This window comes from Gambusia affinis, linkage group LG06 (assembly GCF_019740435.1).
Source record: "Gambusia affinis linkage group LG06, SWU_Gaff_1.0, whole genome shotgun sequence".
NCBI lineage: Eukaryota > Metazoa > Chordata > Actinopteri > Cyprinodontiformes > Poeciliidae > Gambusia > Gambusia affinis.
Genome location: NC_057873.1, coordinates 21397002 through 21417984, shown reverse-complemented (window position 1 = coordinate 21417984; position 20983 = coordinate 21397002). Strand labels below are relative to the sequence as shown.

Sequence of the window (20983 nt, the reverse complement as noted above, 5' to 3'; positions counted from 1 at the left end):
GGAAAACGGAAAGAATAATACAGTCAAGACAAAGTAGCAGAAAAATTATCCAGTACATACAATAATATAAAGCAACAGTGTATAATAATAATAATAATAATAATAATAATAATAATAATAATAATAATAATAATAATAATAATAATAATAATAATAATAATAATAATAATAATAATAATAATAATAATAATAATAATAACAAATTTATTAAAATCACATACACGCATTTACTGCTATTGCATGCAAAACACAATATAAAATTTAATCCGATGGACACTTATATTAATTCCTTAATTCGGCTAATCAACTTGATTCGCCGAAAATGGTCATTATTAGGACTGCAGCGTTTTATGTTTCTGAGATGAAGTTGCCACTCACAAAATGGCGGAAGAACTGACGTACGTTTCTACGGGGCAACGCGACTTCTATTGTCTACGTCTATGTTAGTCCTGCTGCGCGTCGTGTATAACGGGCCAACCCGGACTTGGTATCATTCGAACACCAAGGAGAGCCTACTGTTGTTTGCGTTTTTTTCCACAATATATCTGCCCGGAGAGGCTGCACAAAAAGCGGAGCTTGGCTAGCTTGTCATTATTAAAAAGGGCGTTTGCTTGATCATATTTTAAATCAAATCTTATGGTTTACACCCTTAGCTTAGGCGGACAGCATCGGCTGTGCATCAATGGAGATACTTTCAAAAACACCCACAGCAGAATCCGATCGGTATAAGGTAGCTCTACTCTTTTGTATCATTTAACTTGAAAGAATTTGAACTTATTCGTTGTCGGTTATATGTATTAGTCAAACTGCTAGCAGTGGTTGCTACATTCTCAAAACAGCTCCTTGCTAAGCTTAAAAGTATATGTTTAAATAAACTTAGTTTTAGTTAAGTTGTAAATATAAACACTTATCGTACTTCTTTGTTTTTTGTTATGTTCTTTTAATTGCAAGCTGTTATTAATTGAAAAATAGCTTCTCGTTGACATTCTCAAGATGTTCTTGATCCTGTTTCTCTGCAGGCATCGCGTTCTTCTCTAGCACCTAGCAGGAGGGTGTCTGACACTTTTTCCCTGTCGTCTTATAAAACCTATCCTGCTCACCGATCTCCCATCAACACTCCTGCACGTCACATGTCCCAAACATTCTCTCAGGATTCATATCGTCCAGCATCACCCAGCAAAGCTCTTCCAGAGAGCAGCAGTGCAGGTAATTCGTGTGTTGACAAAGTTTCCGCTCAAACAATGTGTTGGAGCTCCATGGTTACACGTGCAACATGATGCCACACTACTTGAATGTCTCAGCCGCAACAGCATCCTTTAATTCCTGCTGATTTTATTCTGTTAATTATACTATTGCAGCGATCTTATCTGCCTTGAGGAACCTCCAGGAGAAGATTAGGAAGCTGGAGTTTGAGAAAGAGCGGGCAGAGTTGAGCCTTTGCACTTTATTGAAGGACGGACGTCGGCAAAGTGACAACCCTGAGCAGAGACTCCTCGCTGATGAGGGCATAAAAAGAAAAACAAGTGAGCAGTCAAACTGTAACCAAGGTAAGAAATGACCTCCAAATAGAATTGAAGTTTTAAATTCTGTATGTTAACTCATTACATATTTTGTCCTTCATTTGCAGTGCTGATCACCCACCTTGCGGCTGCAGAGAATCGTTGTGAGAAGCTGGAAGGACAGTTGGAGCAGATGAAGAGGATGTTGCCCAGGACAGAACGCACCAGCTTGCCCAATCAGGAGGTGAACGCAGTGGTATGTATGTCCTTGAAGAATTGGGTAACACCTCATGCTTTAAAATGCACAAAACATTGTAATGCGAACAAAGCTATTTGTTGCCTTCATAGGCTTTAACAGGGAAACCTGGTACAAGTAGTCAGCAGCCTGATGGACTGAGCGAGTACGCTCAGGTGGAAAAGCTGGAAAAACTTGAGCAGGAATATCTCAGGCTGACTCGCACACAGAAAAATGCAGAGGTACGTACAAGACACAAACATGTTTTTTTTTTTTTGGGGGCAACAAAAGCAAAATGTAGCTATTAACCATTTTTAGCGTCACAAGAAGGAATAGTGTTCAAATAAAAATTCAGAGATGCTTTATTGGCCCCAAAGGGAAGTCTCTGGTAATGATGACAGAATATAATCGTATATCATTTTGAATTAAACCAGAATCAAAGATGAATGATTACTACATGAATAGATCTGTTTATTACCATTCGGTGATTTGGAGGCGACGGATGTCCTACTCCAATTCCTCCTCCCCAGAGACGATGGAGTCATTGTTGCTTCCTGAACTATCTGGCTCAAAATATAGAGTTGCAATCCTTCATTACTCGACCTAGCTTCTTCCTCCAAATACATCGCTCACAATTCCTCCGCTTCTTGGTGATACCTGTACTCAGCCTTAGTTGTTTATGATTTGACTTACCCTGATTACGTCACAAGATGGCACCGACTCACTTACTACAGGCAAAACCCGCAACACTAATATTTATTAAAAGCTTTTTTTTTTTTTTTTTTTTTTTTACACAGAATGAACGCACAATAATTCCATCTTTTTCACCCATGTAAGTGGTTTTATCATGTCAGTGACACTTTAAGCTTATGCATTGACCCCGATCTAATTGGAAGGCTGTATTTTTAGATATCTATGGCCATGGAAGAGTTCACAGCACAGCAAAATATCAGCTAACCAACCAAATTTGAAGTCAATCTCGCAGAAATGCTTTTTGGAGTCTTATATTTTTAGATAGACTGGTAAAAAGTTCACAGTAACCATATATAAAATTTATCGCATAATGTTGGTGTCATATTATTATTGTAATATTGTTATTTTCAGCAGCACAGTGATGATGATTGTTGTTGATTTCAGATGAAGATCTGTGCATTGGAAAAAAAGATACGAGAAGAGGAGCGCCAGAGAAGGCTCTTTCTGGATAAAGCCAATCAGGTAGAAAGACTTTTATCTTCTTATTATTTTTGAATTTTTATATTTGATTTTTAGCTGGGATTGATATGTCGAAAGACTGTTATTCTCATGCTTTCGTTTTGTTTGCATCCGTCAGCTACAGACAGGTATGGAAGCCAACACGATGTTGCTGCAGTCCGTTTCTCCACGTTTACCTGTCAGACAATTCAAAGAGAAGAAATCCAGCTCAAAGGTAACAATCTCTAATGGATGGCTCACGGTGTTTGGCATGTTTGCACTTCAAGAGAGCCACATTTATGTATTTTTTCCAGTTCATTCAGACCAACTGCAACATCAATAGCATTGAAAATATTAAAGATTTTTATGTTTAAATGCATAAATAATAACTATTTATGTTTTTTTTTTTTTAGTCTTGCTGGAGGTGGCACCTTGTACATGTATTACATACAAAGAAGGTGCATGCAAAAAAATGGCAATTTAGTTTCTAAACAAATAAAGAAAGAAATTGCTTTTGGTGACATTTGTTATTTAAACAATTTAATGAAAAAGAAATTTAATGGCAGCATTGTAGATTTTTCTTTTTTTTGTTTGAATCTTGTAATTTCCAAGTTTTCCAAACAGACATTTAAAAGACACACACCCACGCATACACACACACACACACACACACACACACTTCACCACAATTGCAACCATGTTGCAACATACAGCACCTTGCAGCTGCAGTGAAACACACCTTGCAGCTAAAACATGGACTCATTGAATTAAAAGCTATAAAAGCTGCAGTATGCAGCTTTTATAAAACATGTCTTTTACATATTTGTTAAAATTGTCCCCATGTCGTGACATATGAGAGAGATAAAATGTGAAAAAAAGAAAATCAGCTCCTTTGCTGCCTCCCAGTGCTACTATTAACATCTGCAGAAATCCACTGCTCCCAGTCAAAAACTACCATTCAAAGCCTGGAGGAAGATCTAAGTGCTGTCAATCAGGCTGGTGTACGCACTGTTCAATGTGCTAACACCAGATAAACAACCTACTGTTCCATACAAATTGTTTATCCGCTGTCATCGGTGGCCTGAGCTATTCAATCTGCTATCAGGAAGACGCTTTAGTGTAGCAGAAAGCAAGAGAGGGCTGTGTGAGCAGCATGTACACAGGCATGTTTAACAGCGCTAAGACCCGCCTCCTGACTCTGATTAGTTGTATCTGTAGTTAGCACTGAGGGAAGACAGGGGAACTCTTTTTAATTTTTTTCTATAGATTATCTGTCTCATATAATACTGCCACAACAGTTGTAACAAATATGTAAAAAAGCATTTTTTAAATAAAAGTTAGGTGCTGCATATTTAAAACATATGTTAAGTTGTTGTCATGATTTGTATCCCTCTTGTTTGTTAAATCATTGTTCATTTTTTTTTTTTTTTTCCACAGCAACCTTCTTCAAAACACCCAGAGCCTCACTACAGACTGAGCCTAAGAGACATACCATTTGTCACTGGAACGGTACCATTTGCACTTGTACACTTATGGTCGTGCCTTTTTGAAGCACGATGATAAATCCTCCTCACTCTCCCCCTCATCTTTAAATCTCTTTCGGTTTGCAGTCGGTCGCCTCCAGCCACTCAGTCAGAGCCAACGTTCAGGCAGTCTTGTCCCTCCTGAAACGGCACCAGCCTCATCTCTGCAACAAGCACGTCCTGTCTCGCAACGCAGATCACTCTGAAACGAGCAGCCAGTCAGACACTTCCTCCACCTCGTCGTCCACTTGCGGAGACGAGCTGTCGGAGCTGCTAGAAGCCCTACAGGAGGAGCTGTGCCTCATGAGTTTGTGAGCAAGCTTGTAAATCTACTCAATTTTGGAGTCCCGTTTGGTTAAGTGTTAAGGCGCATCCTCGTCGCATACAGGGAGCACGGCGACTTGATTAAGCAAATGGAAGCGAGCGCCTCTGAAGAGGAAAGGGGAACGCTTCAGATGGAGCAGGAGAGGCTACTGCTGAGAATGGAGAGTAAAGAAGAACAGATCAGTAAGCTCTGCAAGCATAAATCACAGGTGGGCCTTTGCAATAATTATCATTTTGCATCCGTAGTGTGACAAAACCGGCGTATGAGTGTCTTTGTTTGTGTTCCAGATAAAGAAGCTAAGAAAGAAGGTGAAGTCTGAGAAGAACAGTCGAACTGAAGAAAGATTTGCCACCAGAGGGCGCTCTGAAGCATCAACTAAAGCTCAACTAGTTGAGAGAAACAAGAAGAACCTGATGCTTCTGAAAGAGATGAGGGCTCTGCAAAACTCTTTACAGATCTGAAACTCACTACAATATATTCATGACATAATCTGTTTATTGTTTTTGGTGCTGTTCTTCTACCTCTGACTATTTGTTCCTATCTGAATCTGCCTCGTGCTGAAAACCCACTACACACAACAGGAAGATTCACTGCCTTCATCTTCTTCATGACATTATTGGCACTTCGGCAGTCGGGTTTTCTGAGTTCTTACTTAGCAATAGAACAAGGACATCGACTAAAGTCAAAAGTCCAACAAGGAAAGTCCAAGATCTTAAAGTTGCCCTCAGTTTAGAATCTGAGGCGGCTGCCATTCATATAGAATATCATGAAAGTTGCCTGTTACCAAATAATTTATAATTTTTAAATTACAGTCCTTAGTATTGGGTTATGATCAGGTTCTTCTTTTTAAAATGTAGAGTTTTATTGAAACAGAAATTGAATATTTCCGTTGAGCACCTTTAACTTTCCGCGCTCTGACCAGCAGAGGGGGGGAAAGTGTAGCGACGCACTTCCAGATTGATTTTTGATGTACAAGGGTGAAGAAAACTAAGAGTGCTTTGATTCTTTTTTTTTTTATTTTCTTTAAACAGAGTATAAGATTGTATTTTTTATATATATATATACATATATATAGTTTCTGATATCCATTTACCTTTGCTCTTGTCTTCAATTAAATTCATAATTGCTCAAAACCTATAAAGAAGTGCTGGACATATCATCCTCACATATTAAATAAAACTATCAACATCAGCTCTCAGAAGACACTTAATCATTTTTAACTTTTTATTATACTTGTGATACTTTCTTTTAAGCATGTAGTCCTTAGCAAATGTATTCCACTTGGATTTTCTTCACATTTTACAACCTGATCATAATTTTAGGATCAGTTATTATGCGATAGACCAGAAACAGTAATCAGTATAACACAGTATACATAAGAACCTGAAGGAAATGAAAACCATGTTTCCATTTGCGCTGCTGTAAGTTTAAACCTTTTCACTTGAATTAATTTATGTTTCAGATTAAAAAGGGCAGAATACAGAAGTACGCCACACGTTTGAATGCTTGTTTTTTTTGTGAGATATTTTGAAACCATGTCTCATTTTTCTTTCATTACACAATTATCTATGTCAATCTCTTCAAATTCACCAATTATTTGTTGTCGAAGCGCAAAATGTGCTAAATTTGAAGGGGAATCTACTCAGTGATCTGCTGATGTTTGGATGTAGCAGATCACTGACTTTGCTCCATTTCCTCAGTCCAGTTGAAGCAGCTGTAAACTGGTCTTCAACAGGGGAAACACTGAACTCCATACAAGACACTAGTTTGCTCATTCTGCTTTTGAGTTCGACAGTACAGCTTCACTTGTAACTCAATCACTAGAGATCCTAGTGAATCTCTAGGGAGACTTGCCTGTGTTTCCTCTTGGGGAAAATGTTTACTTTTGTACCAGTGTTAATTTTGATTGTGTTTCATTTTAAACAATCAACTCGGTGCATTCCATGAAAATTAAAACATGGTAGTGAATGTTTATCTCATTGCTGTGTAAAAGAGTTCACAAGAGGACACAGATTGATCTTGTTCATGCAAAAGCTGACTACATAATTACATAAACCACGTTGCTGCTTATCAGGCAGTAAAAACTGATGTTTCATGTGTCATTTTTAGATTTTAATGAGGAGAATGTGTGGTTGTGACATATTGGGTAATGTTGCTAAATAAACCTCCTGAATAACGGACACATGTTGTCGGTGATACCTTTAATTCCCATTTTGCACGGGCTACAAATGAAATCCTCTTCAGGATGCCAGTTTGACTTGGGGTTGTGGATATGCATTTCACTGTTCCTTGTAAAGAGAACAAGAGATGAATAAATAATGACTGTGACGTGGCTCACACGGACTGAGTCAGCGACCACAGCTGAGTCTGATAAAGGCTGCCACATGTGTCACCCTGAAACCACAGCCCGGACCGGGAGAGGAGTTCGGATACCTGATCCTCTGTTCAGAGAGGCCTGCGTCTCCTCCCTGTTGACCAGGCATAGATTGCCATGGCCAAATGAAAAGAACACCTGTAATCAGAGACTCCAGTTTCTTGGTCAGGTGTGATAAAAATCGGTCTGCTTGCTTACTCATTAAGAGCCCAATCTAAATTGACCTAGTTAGGAGGGAAGAAAAAACTCAGATGAGGATGCAAAGTTCCAGTTTAGATCTTCAACCTGTTGCAATAATATGTCCGAAGTCTTTTAACGTTATTTCTCAGGACTCGGTCTCGGCTATGGAAGCCAGACCGGTGATTTTGGGCTCCTCTTGGTGTTTGGTCAGAACAGGTCGACTGGTGTAAATGTCGTCAACGGGGAGAAGGAAGGTTACAGTTTTTACCTTTGCCCTAAAGGGAAAACCAAACGATAGGAATTATTTCACCTCAGTCGGAACACGGTCAGCGATTTAACGCCGCACCTTAAAGAATGTCTTTGTACCTGTTTTTATGGACGTACTCCTGCAGTGAGTGGCGGTTGTTGGCTTTCTCTGCTTCCCCAAGCACATCGCTGTCATGCTGGATTTCTTCATGAAGTCTATCCCATCCTGAGTTACTCTGCCTGTTGTCGATTCTCCCCTCTCTCACTGTCAACCCGGAGAGGCTGGAGCTTGTGGAGTACCTTCGCACAGTCATGGCAGTGTTTTCTAGAAAAAAAAAAAACGAGTGAAACTAAACCTTTTAAAATGTATCCAGTTGTTTTTAATTACACATCATTAGTTATTTAGCTATAAAACAATATTTTGTTTTATTACAAAATGATTTATGACTAATATTCTTCAGTCATGAATATTGTAAACATGACTAACTTGATAAGAAAAATACATGTTAGATAAAAAAATGCTCTGATAAAGTTGTGTGGTAGTTTAATTTAAATAAAAATCCAAGGTGGCCATGATAATATAGGAGGAAGAATTTACTGTATATTCAATATATGAATGTTTGTATTCTGTAGGAATAGGGAATTGATGGGATCATGGATGGAGCTAAATATGGGGCATCCCTGAAGGAAACTTGTTATACTGCAAAACTTACAACTTTAAGTTTCTCCTTTCTCAGGGGATCAACCAGAGTAACGGATTAGATCAAATCATATTCATGTCTTAGAATGGTCCAGGCCTAAATTCATTTGTACTAATTTTAGTGAATTTTCCTTAATAAAACCCCCCCAAAACTTGGTGTGCTAAATTAGTCAATGTCCGACCCAAAAATAATGTAATGATAATAAGCACCGACAAGACGCCATTGCTGACCCAATCAAGTTGTTATGTGTACACAATATTTGTCACTTATTTTCAGTTAGATATATATATATATATATAGAAGCTCTGGTCAGATACACAAAACAATGAAGCCAAAGCTCAATCTAATTATTATTATTTATAATAGTTACTACAGCTACTTATTATTATTATTATTATTATTATTATTATTATTATTATTATTATTATTATTATTATTATTATTATTATTATTATTATTATTATTATTATTATAGCTGAAAGGTATTAAAGATTTTTTTGTTTTGCTTTGTTTTGCGTATTTCTGCACACTTGCTCTTACCTTTGTACCGTCCCTCCAGGACTGGCGCAGACGCATTCCGTCTCAGGTTCCCATAGGGGTTTTCCAGTATCGCGGGTTGCTCCGTTCCAGCGCTGGTTTCTCCTGCCGTCCCTGAGTGCTGACCACCACAGTCCCCCCGCAGCTCTCGGTTTTCCGCTTCCAGCTTCTTGATTTCGTCGCGCATCTCCATGATGACCTGCGCCAGGCTGCGGCTGCTCTCCATGGTGCTGCTGCTGCGCTGCCAGTACCAGGGCTTCCCGAAGACCGGAGGAGGGTCGTGCAGGAAGGGCTCGCCTTGCTGCTGCGGGTTAATCATGCTGCCGCCAGGAGACTTATGTGGTTCCTCCAGATGAGCGTCTCTCCAGGTCCGCTCTGTGTGCGTGTCTCAATCTCAGTTCAGATCTTAATGTGGGCAGATTATGTCGCCTTTCACCACTTATACAGCTGAAAGAGCCCCGGTGATCAGCCAGCACCGCACAGGGGATCTTTTATTTATGAGCCCAGGAGTCTAGTTTCATGAAAGCCAAGCTAGGGGTCGGAAATGAAATGTGCTCTTCACAATAGCTTTAATTGGAGACCAGTGGCGCCCCCAAGAGGGGAGGCACTGGAAAAAGTGCTGACCACTGGCCCCCCACAGAGAATCATGTTCAGCTCAAACACATACTTACGTCTTCTTCAATCAATACATACATGTAAAAACCTAGTCATTATTTTTATGTTAGTTGTGCCACCCTAAAATTTTTAGTGGCTTGTTCTGGCCACAACAGATAAAAAAAATTCTGGAGTGGCTTTATTGGAGACAAATATGAACCCAAACCAGAAGAGTTTGCTGCTCTCCTAATTGGTTACTATGCTTGTTTGTTTATCATCAAATTTCAGGAGGTGCCTTTATTATAGGCTATAGTCACAACAAATTAGGAGGAGAATTTGGAAGCAGAAGGACACGATTTTTCAAAGATTTAAAAAAAATAAAAATAAGAAAAATGCTTTCATCCATTCAAACTCCCTGTGAAATCACCTAATAAATTACAATTTATCGGGTGGCTATTATACATTAATTGAAACTGTAATGAAGAAGTCACCTAATGAATTATAATTTCAGGGTCATGACAACCAAAACACATGATGATGCTGTGAGGATGTTTTCCTTCACCAGGGAAACTGGTCAGAGTTGATGAGAAGATGAATGGAGCTAGACACAGAAAAGTCCTGGAAAAAATTATTATTATTAACAGAATTATTCTTTTAAGAAAATTATTCGTCATTTCCATTCAATTCCCAATTATTCTCTACTTTGTGTTCATCTTTCACAGCGGTCTGTAATCTGGGCTCCAGATCCAAACTCTCAATGTCCCAAAATGATAAAGAACCAATTTTGTTTTTAAATCTAGATAAGAAATGCAGGTTTCAAGAAGTGCTATTTTTGAAGTCATTAGGTTGGAAACTATACCATAAAATCTCAATAAAATATTTAAAAGTTTGTGGTTGTTTTGCAACCAATTTAAAAACATTTAAGTCATATAAACAATTCTGAAGTAATTTGTACAGAGCAGACCTCACCACCGTATTTTGACATCATACTAGAGAAACTAAAATGATAAATGACTGCAGTATATGTTCAACCTGAACCTATCAAAGTCCAGGCCTCCAGGAACAAGACAGACACCAACAAACCAGTCAGTCTGTAGAGGAGAGAAACCCAATCGACCCGCAATTTTTAGACTTACAAAATAGGCTGCAGGAGTCTCTCAGGAGGCAGGAGGGATGAGACGAGAAGGACAATGGTTTGTAAAGAAGATGTGTCCAAGGAGATTGGTGCAACTCTATCATCTGCTTCATCTCAGATGTTCAACATACCGAGGGTGAAGAGGCGGAGATATAAATGTGCCAGCTGTCTTATCAGACAGCGATAGAAACCGAGGCCCCAGCAAGGCTGCCTGTTATCAACAGCATTATGATCAGGGCCACTTAACCTCTTTCTATGTGCAGTGTCCTAACCTCAGGCTTAGCATCAATAAGTAAACAACTGCTCTTCTTTTCTTTCTCTGTGCATGGTCAGTAATTATACCCAACAATTGGAGTGGGAAAAAAAAAAACTGACATTAGATCCCATGGAAACTGTTCTCTGTGGGAGTGCAAGGTAGCACTTAATGTCATTTCACTTTCAGTGAAACCTCAACTTCCGGTCGCGGTGACAAAATCACTTCAACACAACTTTCTGCTCTTCCTCACTTATTTGACTATTTAGAATCAAATACTCAAGCAAGGGAGCAGAAACGGAACCGAGAGAAAATCTTTTGCAATCCTAATTTGCCAAACAGAACAAAAAAAAACAACAAAAAAACAACCAATAAAATAACTCTTAAAATTAACTTGGATTTCTAAAATATATAATAAACTAGGTTAAAAAGAATGAGTTTCATTTTTAGCTCAACTGTCAGGTTTAAAAAGAGAAAAAAAAAAAGGTGAAAAATAACCTCACCGTGTCTAATGTAGAGTTTAAATTGGCTACAAATTTAACAAAGTCAACATATAGGAACAAAACTGTGTAAATAATACCTGTCAAAAAGCTTAAAACAACAAAAAATTACTCAGACAAGGGCAACAAACACCAGCATATCAGAGGATAATAAGTATGTTAATTAAAACTAACGCTCCCTGTTAAAAAGAGAACTACAGGAAAAGAATCATTAACACTTATGGACACTAAAAGACAGTATTAGAACAGGATGTCATATTATTAGCAGCATTATTTGGTATGAGGCACAGATTTAGTTTGAAAAGATTTATCTTATTAAATATTACTAAAATCAATATATCAAATTGACTGTATTGTATCAAGATGAGTTGCAGGATGAACAACAAGAATCCTGCCATTGCAACACGCAGATATTAGATAAAGACAGATGTGAAATGAATCAACACTCATTTTAACATTAACAATTTTTTATTCAAATCTCATACATAAAACTTTAGTTGTTTTTTTTTTGTTTGTTTGTTTGTCTGTTTTAAATTCAGCTAAACAAATATTAATATACTGTATACTTTATAAAAGGAGACATTTCAAACATTTTTTTTTAAATAGTAATACTTCTTATTTACAATTTAAAACATGAAATAATAACTGTAACAATGCCATTGCAATTATAAAAATGTTACAAAAACATGTTTCTCCTTTCTTCGTTGTTGCTTGTTTTCTTGTTTCTGTTTGAAAATTGGCACGGCGATATCCGTTCAGAATGCTTCAAGGATACAAAGTAGCAATGTGGAGCTGCTCTACATTCATATAGTAGCTGGAGTTCTGTTTAATACCTCAGATTCTTAGGACCTGCATTCAAATTCGCTTTTGTTTTTCACATCAGTCTTCTTTAAGATAGTTTGAAACACGTTGGGATTCCACGCGTAAGCAAAAATGTAAAAACTGTGCATGAGAAATGCACCAGAAATGCACCTCCGTCTCAGTAAGGTCACCGTGTTCTAAAGGGCAAAGGGGCGTTGGGAGAGAAGGCGCATATGTGTGTGTGTGTGTGTGTGTGTGTGAACAAATACATTGTACGTTTGTCAGTTTATATTAAATCAGCTGGCAGGGCGGGACAATCTGTAGCAAACCAACACAAACAGTAGCTAACAGTCCAGGAGCCTGGCCTCTTTTGTAGACAGTCTAAACTCAACAATGCGACTACAGACTACCACAACCACGGTCTACACACTTCTCCTCTTTTCTTGTCTTTTCTCTAAAAACACGCCAGTCACAGTTCCACTAATCTGCCGCTTCAAGCGGCAGTAAAAACAAGATCACAATCAAAAACGATCAAATGAGCAACGCTGAGGCTCAAAGTGGCACAAGGAGTTTCTGACTGTTCAGTAGGTGCTGTGTCGCTCCGTTCCAGGTTGTCTTGTGTGAGGAATCTAGACAGGGGCAAGAAAAGAAAGCTCGAGTTGGAACAGGAAAATCTGCGTTTTGATGCTAGCGCTTTGACTGATTCAACAGGTAATTCAATAAGCATGAAGCGAGGCGGCTTATGAGCGGTGGCATGGCACAGCAGTTTTTAGAAGGAGCGGACAGAGAGGAGGCACTGAAGGCAACAACAGCATTTGTCAAGCTACAAAAGTTGGGGGAGGGGAGAAAGGCAGAAAAAGCTGCAGTTTAAACAAAAAGTCCATGAAGTCCATGAAAATGCAGAATGTTTGATAAAAAAAACAAACAATGCAAATTAAAAGATGCAGTGCAAATGCAATCGAAATAAACAGGTAAGGAATAAACACATTCAGAACAGGCACAAGATGGTAGCAAAGTCAGTGGAGCTATGTCTCATTGTGATGAGAGACCTGTTCATTCATGATGCCCGACAACTCGGTGAGCATGTCGCGGTAGTGAGCCCTCATCTCCTCCTGGTACTCCAGCTGGTCCTCCTTGATGAGGCGCTCGTTCACGTCCAAAGCCTGACCGCAGGCTTCTGCAAACTGCCTGCAGAGGACAAGTCAAGGAGTTGCTTCTCAAATGCATCTCATTTGGCTTATCAGCAAATGATAATGTAAATGAGCACGGACGATAGCATGTTATTCAATTGTAAAACTGTCTAATTTTAGCATTTTATTCCCATTGTTACTATAATAGCTAACTTTAGATAATACAAAAATAGACATACTGATACTAGAATGTTTGTTAAAGTTAGCATTTCATAATAGGTTGTGATTTTGTGACTTGCTTGTTATGATTAGTAATTCCAGATTCCAAGTAGTAGATTAAGACCAAAGCTTTTAGATTTAAAAATTCTGAACTTTTCTAGAGTCTAGTTCTGTCTACATTAACAGCAAATATCTTACTTTAGCATGCTAATGCTAGTGGGATTGCTGATCCTAACATTTTCTTTCTATATTTTATTTTATTTTATTTTATTTTATTTTTGATTTTCTTTACCCTTTGTTGACAATCACCAGACAGGACATGGGCAGAAAGAGAAAGACATGCAGCAAAGTTATCAGATTCAATAATTGGCTTCCCAGGACGGCTGCATTCAGGGCTATGGCCTTTGTGTATGCAGCACTCTACAGCTCTACTATGCATAGTTCCTGTTGCTAGCATTTTCTAAACAGCTTATTTCCATGATTGGTTTATCACAAACTTTGGTTTCAGATTTTTAATTATCTATAAAGGACATTTCCCAAAATAGTTAACCATTTCCATGAATCAATTGTTACAGAAATATGTTCTATACTAGACTCCTGTTTTCACCATAGGGAAGTAAAAAACAGAAAAATCCTACCTGAAAATCTCTTTTAGGAGTTTGACCTGGTTGTCGGGATATTTCTTTGCATTCTTCTCCTCCAAAAATGCTCTGGCATAAGCCATAGGTCCTGCATTCACCTAGGAAGGACCAATCAGCAGCTGTAAAACTAAATATTTAATGTGGTGTATTTGTATCTTCTTCTTTTTTTCTTTTCTGGAGGAGTACTTACTTTGACGCTAACACTGCCTTGAAGTTTTAGTTGGAGCCGGATCATGTCCACCTCTTCCATGTTGCAGAGCTGGTTGAGCTCAGAAACTTTACGCGACATCTCATCAATGGCAACTTCGATTGGATTCATCTCTGTGCTTTGCTGCTCCACCACCTGGATGCGCTTCTTTAGATAAGGAAAGCTGGAACTTGCTGCAAAAAATTTTAAAGTGTCACACCGACATTAGCCAAATTCACCAAAAGACTCGAGAATTTGATGTAACTTCTCATTTGCACAACTACAAAAGACGTTTGGAGGGGGAAAAAAAAAATGAAACAAGATGTGATAGGAGAACAAAAAAGTATCTTAGGTTTAACAAACTTAGACGTTTTACTAAGACTTCAGGCATAGTAGCTTTACATTCAATGCACACTATTGGAATTAAAGATTGATGAGCATAAAGAAGCCGTCAAGTATAAAAACAGAAAATAGGCAAATGGATAAACAAATACTAACTGGTCAGGATGGTGCGTCTCTTGCATTGCTCCTCCACATCTCCGTGTTTCTTTCCTGACAGAGTGAAGGGTGTCTCGAACACAAAGCGGTTGATGTTGTGATGTCTCTCAAAATCTGTTCTTTTGTCTTGTTGCTCTTTCTCATCAAAGTAGGGCACTACATATGTCACCTGAATGTAGGCGTACTTGGATTCCAGGTCTTTAGGATTTACCTGCATTAAATGAAAATTAGGCACAAAATGTGAAACTTTAGAGAAAAAAAACCCACATGGCTCCTACTAATTGGCAAAACTAATACAGATAAAAATTAGTACAACATTGACATTTTTTATTGCAGTTGCATGATGTGGGAATGTTTTGAACCAATATTTTATACATTTTCAGGACCCTACTCTCAGTACTTGATACAACTGTCTTTAGTAATAGGACTCCATCTAGCTTCTCCCCTGGACTGACTCTGAGCTGACAGTCATGTTTTTGGACTGCGGGAGGAAGCTGGAGTACCCAGAGAGAAGCCATGCATGCACAGGGGGAACATACAAACTCCATGCAGAAAAACCCTGGACTGGGAATCGAACCCAGGACTTTCTTGCTGCAAGGCAACAGCTCTACCAACTGCAGCCCCCCTGGTAAACTATTCCAGTGTTAAATTGTTCATGTTATCCTGCTTAAAGATCAACCCCCTTTTTAGCTTACCAACATATGACATATTCTGTCATATTTCATTCAAATTTTCATGATATTTTAGAGTTTATGATGCCATGTACTCTTCTAATGTTATAAGGAACTTTGTAAAAAGAAACATGCCCACAGTATCCTCCAACATACTCAACATTAGGCATGAGGTTCTTTTTACATATTCATTATTTGCTTCATGTCAACCACAGATGGAGGGTTTGTTACCAGGAAAGTCAATCTTAGCTTCATTTGACTAAATCACACTGTTCCAGTTGTGCTCAGCAAGCTCTATGAAATATGAAATAATTCTTTGCTGACTTTCTCTCACATTGATATTTGAGCTTTGTCATCCTTTCTCTCTTGTCGTCATGCTCACTGTGTGTGGTGGTAAGATAAATGTGGTTTCTCATCAAGCCTTTGTTATCTCGCTATGACTGTAGATATGGGAAACTTCGGGAGAGGAGCTCAACACACAGAATCATGCGAGGGCATTTTACAAATCTTTACCAACTGTGCAAATAGTTGCTGAGGTTGCTCAATTTTTTTTTAGATCACATCCTCGTGTAATAAAACCAAGTAGATAAACTGTTGTTTCAATGGAAAAATTCTACCGTTACCTTGTTAGAGTCCTGGATCATCTTCACATTGTCAGGTCCAAACTTGTCAGAGTAGAGTTTGAGTAATCTCTGGGAGATTTCAGACAAACCCGTCAGCTTTGGCTCTTTATAGATAAACTCTTTGCTCTCCTCCTCCTCAAAGAAGCCCTAAAATCACACATATAGAAAACTCATATAGATAAACCATAATGCTTTCTTCATTCACATTTTTTGAGTCATTGACGCTGCAAATAAACACACGTGATCGTGTTAAAGCATTTCACCCTGCCCTATCAGCATGTCTGTTAAGTTTTGGATGGAAGACTAGGAAGATCATTTTCGAAGCAACATTGGGATCAGATGTCAAAGGTGAGTAAGTTTTGCTGAACGTGTCAAATGTGGGTGCATGACATCAACCTGTCTTAATTTCTAGGGTAAAAAAAATGACTTCGTCGTCAGGCGTTACGGGGAGTCAGGTGGACCACAACAAGAGTCACACAACCTTTCAAAGGGTCAGAGCAGCAGATGTTATTATGGTAAAAGGACAACAGAGGTAAGAATGATTAGCATCAGGGGAAATGAAAACTCAAGGGCACTCAAGACTTACCGCAATCTTGAATTAAAAATACGATAAACAGGAAAGAAAAGAGCAAACAGAGAGATTAAGGATTCTGACTACAGAGAAAATTTTAGCTGCCTAAATACAGAGTGTATTTAGAGCTCAGACCTGACTCCAAATCAAAGCAAAGTGTAACACTTGCATGTTACCTAAATCACAGTAATTGTAGCTGTGGAGGCAAGTCTCTGCTTTGGAAGTTGGGTGCCCATTAGCATCTCATAAAATCATAACCACACTTTCCCAGCCAGCACTGAGTTTTTATAGCCGATTCTGTTTGTATTAGCACGGTCAGCAGTGTGTGCCTTAATTTACATGAATTGTCACTCACTTGTCCATAAAAAGCCACACGGTAATAGCGTCCAAAGAGACGTTTTTCTGAGTTCACGACCTCCGTCACCTTCAGATATGAGCGATGAATGTCGTAGTACAGCTCCGACAGTCTCTGTGGAAAACAGGGAATAGCACACAAACTTAGACAGATATAGGGTTATTCATATGGCACCAATTCACAACAAATATCATTTTAAGGAACTTTAAAATTATAAAGCTTTTCTAATACGTATTCAAAATTGAACACAATCCGATTCATTTCTATCCAACGATGCAGTCCGATTATAGCTACATTTTGTACGAACACAGTGAAACTCTCAAAATCAGAAAACAGATTTTGACTTTGACTTTAAGTTCAACGTTACCTTGAAGTCTCTCCTCTTCTCAAAAACAGCAATCACAGGTTTGTTTATGTCTGCAATGAGCTCATATCGCTCAGATTTCCACAGATAGTCCACACACAGCTCCAGCTGCTCCACCAAAGTGTCCTAAAAACATAATCCAAAATATTATTTTTGAAATACTAAACTACTATTATCCATAAATGATAATCATGGATTTTTTTTTTGTAAAGGAGAACACCGACCTCAGTGTATGGCGTATCTTGTGTACCTGTATCTTCCTTCATAGCACCTTCCTCCTTAACATTGGGGCTAATGCACATAAATGCTGCCCAGCCCATGGAGAATGATGCTAGAGTAACGGACAGGTAAAACTGACATTAGCGCATGCAATTCAGAATATATGCAGTACAGATTCAGATTTTCCACTTATGTTTTGTGCTAAAAGTATTGAAGTCAGTTCCATTGCAAAGGTTTTCAAAGCCCTTGGAAACATTTTTCACATTTTTTCTTGAAAATGTGGAAAATTTCAAGAGAAAATGTTAATGTATATTCTGGGGTTTTATGAAAATCCCAAATAAAACCAGTTGAAATGTTGTGCTTATTAAAAGGACAGAATGTGAAGCACGTGCATAAAATTTAATGTATAATCAGGCATCCATTTTTGCTGCCTTAAAATTAACATCATTCAGTGTAAGTTGTGAGTTATAATACATTTCGGTGAAATATCCTATCAAACAAAACTGGTGCAAACAACACCGGGCAAGCTATCTGACATCAAAGCTAAAATGTCCATTCCTAATCTGGACAAAAATTATACAACCTACAGGAGAGAAGATGTTAAAAAGATCACCTGATAAGTCAACTCTTCTTTCAATATCAACACATTAGAATAGACTATGTGAACTCCCAGTCCCTCCACCCAGCAGGCCCCCAAGGCGCACACACTCACTGTCTTGATCTCGGGAGGAAGTTAGTAAGGAGCTACAGTTAAAGACAGGGCTTTCTTCAGGGGACACACAGGACATTCCGGCTTTGTCGGCTCTCCAGTAGCCTGTTTGGTAGGAGGGGAGGAGGAGCAGCAGGTTTATAAAAATATGCGTCCACTTGCTTTGATCTTCTATGCTCGAGGACAAGACTCATAAAGCGGCTAAGCAACAGTATCTATGGGCTCGGTCAGTGAAGCGCATGCAAATGGATGCCAGGCACATTGGGCTAAAGATGCAGGCTTTATATGAGGATGCACAGGCAAAAGGAGCGAGTGACGACAAAGAAACACATGAGAATATGCAGAGATCAGCCTAGAGCTCTCCAAGAAACCAAAAGACTGTTATTCAAAGCTAAGTATCGTCACTGCAACTGTGCAGTGAAGTAAATCAGCTTCAATTCATTAGACATCTGCACTAAGTCACTGTGCACATATTCCACTATTTTCAACAATTTTAGAAAGAAATTATGTCTGAAAGTTTTGATGATTGTTTTAAATGTGTACAAAAAACAGTTTGCGGATTAAAAAAAAATACATATAGTTGTATATTTTCTTTATACAACTATAGTTTTATACAAGATCTGCTAATACACTAGCAGAACTTATCATGTTGGTAGAGATGAACAGAAATAGAGGGTCAGTAAGCACAGATTTTTGGGCAAAAAGTTACACAGGAAGACCATGCTGCAAAAGAAAGCTTGTTAAATTGAATGCTTGGACTAACCTCTCCTCTTCAGCGATTCAGCAATCAGGGCTGAGATGTGGATGTAGCACATAGCAGCCTAAGGAAAAAACATTAACAAATGCAGTTTTTAGGTAAAATCGTACAGCAGAAGGAAATACATGCAGTAAAATGTTCCAAAAAATAAATAAAATAGATAAAATAACAATGTAACAAATGAGTGAAACAGAAAAATCATGTAAACAGTGCCTAGTTTTTTAGTTAGCCCCTCTGCATAAAAGCCTTGTGAGAAGGAGCAGAACAGCTGCTTCATGGTATTAACATAACATTAAAAAAACGACCTAGCATGATAAAAATTCTATATAACAAGTTTTCCTACTGCTGCAAAAACAATAAGCCACATTAATCATTACAGTTACATTATTTATGTTATATAGACTACTAATCTAATGTTTTTTTGATTTATAAATTTGGACAGTTTCTAAAAATCTCCTGTAGCTAAAATCAAAGAACAGAAATAATATGTATGGAAGTTTTAGAGGTCTCAAACCGTAACTTTAAAAATCTTAGTTTATACTATTTTTGGTCTCAGGCATAACCAAGACTTTCTAAATGTAGTCTCAAAATGGTACATTGTTATTGTACATGTCAAACAGGAAAAGGTAGAATTAGTCAAAGAAAATTTGAGATGGCTCACCTCAGACAAGTCCCCGTTGCGGACGTGAACCTTGGCCATGCTCTCCAGCCAGGTGCGTCGGAGCTCAGGCGTGCTGGCGTAGGAGTTAGCCAGACTATACTGCAGGTCCACCAACATTTCTGGGTCTTTTTCATGCTCCTTCATTTGGGCCGTAGCCATCAGGACCGTCCTGATCCGTTTGGTCAAATCCTTCACCTCAGCGGGGAATGATGTGCTCTGAAGGAATTGGAAGAACATTCCTTATTTTAAAATGTTGACGATTCTCAATAACCATATGACCGTAACACAACTCTTAAACTTGCGTTACCTTGAGCGGCACATCTCCGTTGGCGAAGTTGTTAATGATGGCCAAGGACTGTTGAAACCTCGAGCCTCCAATTCCAGCATCTGCGATCAGCTGGCTCACTGCTTTGATAACCTAAGGTGGAGACAGAGGCTCAGCGTGGCTCTGGAAGATCCCTTGTACTTCCATTACTGTAAATCAAGGGGGGCAGGGGGGGTGTCACTGACCTGCAAATGTGAGCGGACGATTGATTTGCCTTTTGTAAACTCAAAGTTTTGCCTCATGAAGAAATAGAGCAAGGCAGCTGCCTCCGTCTGGGTGGAGCTGGATCGATGGTTACAGCATTTTAGGATCTCATAGCACAGACAGCCACACAGGTCTGCCTTACCCTGGAAGAACGCGCTGGGAAACTGCAGAACAAAAGGACCGTCAGACCCAACGTCACATGAGAGAAGCTAGCGGAAGTCTTCGAATGCATTTTTGTATAATTCAACGGGGCTTGCTGGACCTTTTGCACAAAGAGCCTGAGGGCAGCAAAGACGTGCCGCAGGGTTGCAGTTGATTGGTTGATCTGAAAGAAGAGCAAGTAGGTGTCCAGCACCTTCTTCATCAAAGTGTTCTGCCCTTCATCCTGCAGCAACTGCTTCTATATGAAGGAAGAGGAATAAAGGAGAAACTGTGTGTTATTGTGGTAGTTACATTTAATAATAGGGATCAATAACATTGAAACTTAAAGAAGTAATTTTAGGTATTTTAATTTTGTGGGGAATTAAACCCAATATGACACAAAATGTTTGAAATAACAGCAACAAATGATGGGTTTGTGGAAAAATAAGAAAGAGAGTGCAACTTTGGAAGATGGAAGAAAAATAAACCCAATTAATAATGAGCAAAAAATAATTAAATTTACAAAATTAAATATACATAATCATCATTTTGCAGCATGCATTCATTTTATAAGTTAAAAATATCGACAATAATCCCACTTGACTATTTTGGAG

At 38.6% G+C, this 20983-nt stretch overlaps 3 protein-coding genes across 6 annotated transcripts in view; 1 reads left to right on the top strand and 2 right to left on the bottom strand.

The window, feature by feature from the left end:
• The first annotated feature begins 480 nt into the window (after positions 1-480).
• cep57 (centrosomal protein 57) lies at positions 481-6603 on the top strand. The gene is made up of 11 exons (XM_044120634.1): positions 481-730; positions 1020-1206; positions 1359-1547; positions 1628-1755; positions 1848-1976; positions 2872-2949; positions 3065-3160; positions 4363-4434; positions 4536-4759; positions 4837-4981; positions 5061-6603. The coding sequence occupies exons 1-11, from the start codon at positions 683-685 to the stop codon at positions 5232-5234; spliced, it is 1470 nt and encodes a 489-aa protein (XP_043976569.1). The 5' UTR covers positions 481-682; the 3' UTR covers positions 5235-6603.
• On the bottom strand, positions 5987-9330 carry LOC122833221. The gene is made up of 3 exons (XM_044120635.1): positions 8815-9330; positions 7694-7898; positions 5987-7602 (listed from the first exon to the last, which is right to left on the bottom strand). The coding sequence occupies exons 1-3, from the start codon at positions 9128-9130 to the stop codon at positions 7473-7475; spliced, it is 651 nt and encodes a 216-aa protein (XP_043976570.1). The 5' UTR covers positions 9131-9330; the 3' UTR covers positions 5987-7472.
• A 3049-nt stretch (positions 9331-12379) lies between these two features.
• dock10 (dedicator of cytokinesis 10) overlaps positions 12380-20983 on the bottom strand; it is a 71698-nt gene continuing 63094 nt past the window's right edge. For 2 of the 4 annotated variants that reach the window (XM_044120631.1, XM_044120632.1), the window contains exons 42-57: positions 20491-20628; positions 20210-20392; positions 20007-20117; positions 19700-19915; positions 19045-19102; positions 18285-18386; positions 17578-17684; positions 17357-17479; positions 16990-17103; positions 16650-16655; positions 16064-16210; positions 14770-14980; positions 14275-14465; positions 14082-14182; positions 13144-13282; positions 12380-12723 (exon numbers count right to left, since the gene is read on the bottom strand). In XM_044120631.1, coding sequence (XP_043976566.1) covers positions 12676-12723; positions 13144-13282; positions 14082-14182; positions 14275-14465; positions 14770-14980; positions 16064-16210; positions 16650-16655; positions 16990-17103; positions 17357-17479; positions 17578-17684; positions 18285-18386; positions 19045-19102; positions 19700-19915; positions 20007-20117; positions 20210-20392; positions 20491-20628 — 1995 coding nt within the window. In that variant the 3' untranslated portion in view covers positions 12380-12675. The remainder of the gene's footprint in view (positions 12724-13143; positions 13283-14081; positions 14183-14274; positions 14466-14769; positions 14981-16063; positions 16211-16649; positions 16656-16989; positions 17104-17356; positions 17480-17577; positions 17685-18284; positions 18387-19044; positions 19103-19699; positions 19916-20006; positions 20118-20209; positions 20393-20490; positions 20629-20983) is intronic. The other 2 variants (XM_044120629.1, XM_044120633.1) reach the window with 2 other exon arrangements.

Bases quoted from the DNA above. Each gene is read 5' to 3' on its own strand.
- cep57 (XM_044120634.1), top strand. From the start codon at position 683: ATGGAGATACTTTCAAAAACACCCACAGCAGAATCCGATCGGTATAAG. The intron at 1,207-1,358 runs GTAATTCGTGTG...ATACTATTGCAG, and splicing joins TCCAGAGAGCAGCAGTGCAG to CGATCTTATCTGCCTTGAGG. The intron at 1,548-1,627 runs GTAAGAAATGAC...CTTCATTTGCAG, and splicing joins GCAGTCAAACTGTAACCAAG to TGCTGATCACCCACCTTGCG.
- LOC122833221 (XM_044120635.1), bottom strand. From the start codon at position 9,130: ATGATTAACCCGCAGCAGCAAGGCGAGCCCTTCCTGCACGACCCTCCT. The intron at 7,899-8,814 runs GTAAGAGCAAGT...TTTTTTTTCTAG, and splicing joins CCTGGAGGGACGGTACAAAG to AAAACACTGCCATGACTGTG. The intron at 7,603-7,693 runs GTACAAAGACAT...TTTTCCCTTTAG, and splicing joins GAGTACGTCCATAAAAACAG to GGCAAAGGTAAAAACTGTAA.